The sequence below is a fragment of the Centruroides sculpturatus genome, unplaced genomic scaffold (genome assembly GCF_000671375.1).
Source record: "Centruroides sculpturatus isolate CEXI.00-Female unplaced genomic scaffold, Cexi_2.0 scaffold880, whole genome shotgun sequence".
In the NCBI taxonomy this organism is placed as follows: Eukaryota; Metazoa; Arthropoda; class Arachnida; order Scorpiones; family Buthidae; genus Centruroides; species Centruroides sculpturatus.
Window position 1 is genome coordinate 321,628 of NW_019385193.1, and position 6,354 is coordinate 327,981.

Sequence of the window (6,354 nt, forward strand, 5' to 3'; positions counted from 1 at the left end):
GCTATCGTCTGTTTAGTATTATATATAAATTAGGTACTGTATATATAATTATATATTAACTTAATTTATTGTAAGTTTATTATAATTATATATATGCTTTCTGCCGCCTGGCAACACGCTACGGAGATTTAAGCTAGTAAGTTGAGTTTGTTATCGTCTGCACAGTATGTAAATTAGGTACCGTAAGTCTAATACAGCACTAATTTTATACATTTCTTGTGAAAGAAACACTTCTTATTCTTAGTCTTTGTTATATCTATGGAGACTTGAGAGACTCTACTGTCATCCAAACGAAGTAGAACTAATTCTTCTGTATCAAACAAGAAAAGAAAAACTTTATCTTTAGAATGTAAAGTTAACGTTGGGTACGTTCGTAAAGTCGAACGAGTTAAGCGAGAATGAAGTCATCGTTATTCCTATTTCGTTAGACTTTTCAAACGATTCGTTACTAACGGATTTAACTCGTTTGACTTTACGAACGTACCCATTATTAAAGACTTCGATACAAAAATGAAAATTTGTGAATTGGCAAAGAAGTCTGATCTACTGGAATTGTCGGTCAGAACAATTATAAAAGGCAAAGAAAAGGTTCTCGAAGCTGTGAAAAATGCTCAATCTTTAAATTCAAGCATTATTCGTAAACGTCACAGTATTGACGCTGAGATGAAAAATGTTAAAATTATGGCGTAATAATCAAGTAAATGTGAAAAATTGTAAAATAATATAGGCCTAATTTGTTATACATACGTATTATCTAAGATTTTATTAAACATTTTTTTTTTCTAAATTATTGTTTTCTTTAGTCTCCGGCCCCAATTAAAAATTATTTGTATGTATTTATATGCGAAATTATACCCTGACTTACGCGAATTCGACTTACGTGGTTACCGCTCGGTCCCACCTATCGCGTAAGTTCGGGGTATTACTGTACATGACATCTGCTACGCTGTTAACAGAACGCACAACTGGAAGACACCTGGTATAGATAACATTCACAACATTAATTGGTTAATGCTGTTCTTAGTACCATGTTTTTGAAAAGAATATCATTATTGCAGGAAGAAGTAAACAATCGGTTATTGAACATCATGTGAGATTTTTCTTAGTTGTTACATGTGCATATTTTTATTAAACAACAACTCTGGAGCATGTTGGAATGAATTTTTTGTTGACATCTTTAACCACAAAGATATTCTTCACGTGGATCAAGATTTTAGTCAATACAGTGTGCGAGATAAAGTGTAAGACAAATTACATCTGGAGTAACTCTAACAAAAACGCCCCAGCAGCTAAAATACTGCTAAAGCAATTTTGATCCTAAATGTACTTTTTTGTTGATAGAGCTCATAATGTAAGTTTGAATTATACTCAGCAATTACTGAACAACATGTTCATACAAAAAGCATACACATACTTTATTGCACATTTTCTCTGCAATCAAGTTAAATGCAATTTAAAAGCGTGCTTAGCACTTTGTTTTGTGTTTAGTATCAAAGTGTTTAGGAATACATCTTTTGTTTTCAATCCCGATTTTTTTCATATAAATTACGATGTTCTGTTTGTGTTATATTACATTCAATTTTAAGTAGCAGCATTTGAAACATGTGATATTATTTTAAATGAGAATTACTTTTTATTTGCTTTTTTAAATACAATACGCAAACAGTTGTTATATTTAATAAAGTTTCGCTGAAATAATTACATTTTTTTTAACAGCAAGAAGTCCGGTATTTTCTCATCTTAGCGTATCTCTTTATGGACTAACAACAATTAGAGCGTTTAGCGCTGAAAATAAATTTATTTCCACTTTTAATAAATATCAGAATAAGCACACTGCAGCGTGGATTATTTACATTTCATTAAATCGATGCCTGGCTGTATATGGTAACATCGTTTGTTACATAAATTTACTTATTACTGTTATTATTTTCAGTGTATCAATTCATCCAGGTGAGTAAATAGATTTATTTAGCTTTGTATAGTGTATAATATATGTAATTATGAATTTATAATTGCAACTTTAGATGAAGCAGGAAGCCAAATCGGACTTGTTATGAGTTATACAATGTTATTTGTTTTTCCCTTTCAAACTGCTATTAGGTATGCTTCTGAAGTGGATTTTCAGGTAATACATGTACAAATAAACAAATAGTGTAGTCAATGTTAACTTTTTTGTTAATTGTCGTATAATTTAGAAATACAAGATTGCTTTATCTTGTCTTTTCTGGTTAGGTAACTATTCTGTAATTGTAACTATTATTACGATTATATACGAGTATTACGTCATTTTTAGTTAGTTATATAAATGTGAATTAAATTGTAGGATATTATGAGTAATGCATGTTTTTCTATGAAGCGAAAATTAGGTCACATACACTTAGTTGTGCATCAACAGATTTGTACTAATTATATTTGTTTTCAACATTGAAAACTCCAGTGAATTGTTGTGACCAAACGGTTTTGGCCAAAACAATCAAATACGTCTTGTTTTCAAGTAGTTTAATCAAAGTAACTTCGATTCCGTTTATCTCAATGTTTGCAAAAATACAATGGGTTTTCAGTTTTTATTTTTAGTTTGACAGTTAGTATTTTTTACATCTAACACTGTTATTATTCAAATCGTATAATTTTTCAAACATTAATTCATTCCACTACAAGTTTAGAAATTCATAATCTTAAATTATATATGTGCCAATATTATATTTTTTCTATAAGTAAAGGTGATTTTGTTAGTAATCATCATATTTTTTTACGAACTACCTGCGTGGAAATCTGAAAGGGTATTTATGAGATGTTTAAACTTGGCGATTTGTCTAAAACAAAGCTTCTTAAACTACGGGTCGCGACCCCACTTGGGGTCGCTTAGCGAAATCTTGGGGTTGCGAGATTTTAATGCAAAACATTGAAAATAATTTGTGAGAGTTTGAAAATGGCATGCTTTGTGTCATAGGTTTCGTGACTTGCACTTTGTGTCACTTCTGGTGCAGCGAGACTATGATTCAGTAACACTGTAGTGTGAACTAGTGTAGTGTTGTCGCTTTTCAGTGTATTCAGTTGTCCCTGTTCCATTGTAACACAAGAGCGAACTGTGGTAGTACACCATTATTGTTTTTGCAAATTTGTATATACTGTATCTTTATTTTATATTTTTGGGGGTCGCGAAAAAAATCCCAATCATAAATGGGGTCGTGAATTTAAAAAGTTTAAGAAGCCCTGGTCTAAAAATAAATTGAAAAAACAGCTTGAATTTTTATCAGGCCACTTCAAATTTGTAAAAACAGATAATCTTCTTAAAGGAAGCATTTTCTTATCAGAATATAGTTCACAATTTTCATCCTACGCAATAAACTTTATAAGAATTAATCTGATAAAAAATCTAACATTTTTATCCATACTTAATTGTAATTTATCTTAAAATGCTGTTAGACATGTAGTAAATACATAACTTAATAACTTTCAGAAAAATGAAATATTTCCGTTTCAACAAAATTGAATTTTCTGTAAATAATTATTTTATAATTTGTTTGAAAATTTCATTAAAACTCATAATATTAGAAATAATAAAATATGTACTATTTAAAGTCATAAGTAAAAATGATTATTATTACTTTATATTTTACATAATTACTGTTTGTTCTACATCAGGGGTTCTCAACTGGGGGTACATGTACCCCTAGGGGTACGAGCGTAAATCGAAGGGGTACATATAACTTTCACTATAAAATGGCTTATGTTCTTCAATTTGCTGTAAATTATTAACACAAGAAACGACAAAAACTTGCTTTAAAATATCCCAGTGTGAACACCGATTTCCTTTTAACAGTCTAAACAACTTGTTTATCCACTTGATTTGCCTGTCTATTTGTGCCATTAGTGCCGAGTGAACCTGTAGTCTAGTAGAATTACGGTTTAACCAAGCATTAATTTTAGAATAGAAATTTTTTATTATTTTATAATTATTGCTCGATAAGATTGGGGCTTTTCGTGTTTTTACTGGACTACTGGTATTAGGAATAATGAGGCTTGGATCGTACCCCAACCATGCAATGCGTGTCACCGCATGTGCGCATTACTTGATATTTAGCAAATTTAGACGTTACGTTTGTTACAAAAATTGAAAGATTCATGTATTGTTNATCGCTATTAATTAACTTCGCATTGAATTTTCATCGTTGTTTAGCCTAACAAATTTTTTTTCAAAAATAATAATCGTCGCTATTGTATCGTTAAAAATTATTTTAAAGTTATTTTATTGCCCACGAGACAAACAACCACTCATAATTAGAAAATTAAGTCTGGTTTAAATATTGGCCTCCATTCCATGGTCGAGCTGTTGATGCCAGCTAAAACACGCAAAAATTTAACGAAAATAATATTAAAGTAGACAAGGCATAGCTAAATATTGTAGTGCCACATCACTAGCGGACATTTGAAATTTGCCGACTAGAAAGATCGGTAAACCGATGTGACGGTTAATCGGGGGTCGGATAATAGATGCTCTACTGCGGTGATTCTCAACCCCGGGGGGGTACAGTACATGTACTTCTAAGGGTATGAGCATAAATTGAAGGGGTACATCTAACTTTCATTATAAAATGGCTTATGTTCATCAATTTGCTGTAAATTATTAACACAATAAACAAGAAACAACAAAAACTTGCTTTAAAATATCCCAGTGTAAACACCGATTTCCCTTTTAACAGTCTAAACAACTTGTTTATCCACTTGATTTTCTTGTGTATTTGTGCCATTAGTACCGAGTGAACCTGTAGTCTAGTAAAATTACGGTTTAACCGAGGATTAATTTTAGAATAGAAATTTTTTTTTTATTCTATAATTATTGCTCGATAAGACTGGGGCTTTTCGTGTTTTTACTGGACTACTGGTATTAGGAATAATGAGGCTTGGATCGTACCCCAACCATGCAATGCGTGTCACTGAATGCGAGCATTACTTGGCATTTAGCAAATTTAGACGTTACATTTGTTACAAAATTTGAAAGAATCGTGTATTGTTCTGCACGTTATAAATTCGCAGCCATTACTTTCAAGGTGAGTACACAATTATAATCTCTATTTAACAACGTGGGAACCAAAGTTTGAAAAAATTCCTGAAGATTTATCGCGACAAATAGCCCATTAAATTTTGTTAAAAATTACGGTATTGTAGAATGATTTAAATTTTCTTTATCGTTAATTATAATTATTTATTTTTAGGAATTATAATTTATGCATGTATTAAAATGACTTCTGTGATTTTATATAATATACTTGTTAAATAATAATAAATAAATGTATGTACCTGATTAAATTTATTATTATTAAAGTAAAATAAAAAATTCAGTTTTAGTTATAGTTAGTTAGAGTTTTCTTATGGCGCTTAGTTATAAGGGCTGTGTACATCTAACGCAGTAATTATAAAATTTACATACAAAAATATAAGGGGTACTTGAGAAACAACTAATGGGCTAATGGAGTACATCGACAAAAAACGTTGAGAACCACTGTTCTACATAATAATATTAGCGAAAAAAGTTTTTTTATTTACGATAAGTTCATATATTTTTAAATTAATTCATACATTTATTAAGAAAAGCAAGTAAATTTAAGAGCTTATCAGGACCAGGACAATAAAAGTGGGTTGATATGAATAAAGAACAATATGAAAAGAAGAAAAACTAAATACGATTACTGCAATTGTGCATCTTCATATAAAAATACTTCTATTATTAGTCTTATAAAATTTGACACATTAATTTTAACTCTGGATAAAAAGTATTGTTACTTGAATAGGTTTTTTGCAATGTGTTATTTCATTCTAAGTGAATTTTCTAGATGAATTCTGTAAAACGTATACTGAAATACAGCAAATTAAAATCAGAAGCACCGTACGAAAGTTCGTCCGATAAACAACCACCCGCGGATTGGCCACAAAATGGAGAAATTTATTTTGATAACGTTTCTTTACAATACTCCAAGGATAAAAATATTGTTTTGAAAANAACTATAAAATCAATAATTCCCATGCGAATATTTCGTGTATCGGAATTTGTTTCTCGACATGTTTTAAACATCATGAACTTTGAACTGATTAAAGAGCGTGTGTGAACAAATCGTAAGCATGCAGCAGCATGAACAAATAGAAAATGTTTATCGATCTTTGCAAAACACTAATCGCGCATAACTTACTGAATATTGCAAAAGTACAAAATAATTTTGTTATTCGTCATTTTTTAGAGACCAGCAATACTGTTGTCCTATTGCAGCAAAATTAACAAACCTTTATTTCATTAGAAATTAAATAGCAAATTGAATTTAAAATATATATGTATATATATATATATATATATATAGA

The 6,354-nt window shown here is 30.2% G+C and overlaps 2 protein-coding genes across 2 annotated transcripts in view; both read left to right on the forward strand.

The window, feature by feature from the left end:
• LOC111635975 (multidrug resistance-associated protein 4-like) overlaps positions 1-1,780 on the forward strand; it is a 24,342-nt gene extending 22,562 nt beyond the window's left edge. The window contains exon 6 of the mRNA XM_023381129.1: positions 1,717-1,780. Coding sequence (XP_023236897.1) covers positions 1,717-1,764 — 48 coding nt within the window. The 3' untranslated portion in view covers positions 1,765-1,780. The remainder of the gene's footprint in view (positions 1-1,716) is intronic.
• LOC111635976 (multidrug resistance-associated protein 4-like) overlaps positions 1,771-6,354 on the forward strand; it is a 9,350-nt gene continuing 4,766 nt past the window's right edge. Inside the window, exons 1-2 of the mRNA XM_023381130.1 lie at positions 1,771-1,950; positions 2,025-2,125. Of these exons, the coding sequence (XP_023236898.1) occupies positions 2,054-2,125 (72 nt within the window). The 5' untranslated portion in view covers positions 1,771-1,950; positions 2,025-2,053. The remainder of the gene's footprint in view (positions 1,951-2,024; positions 2,126-6,354) is intronic.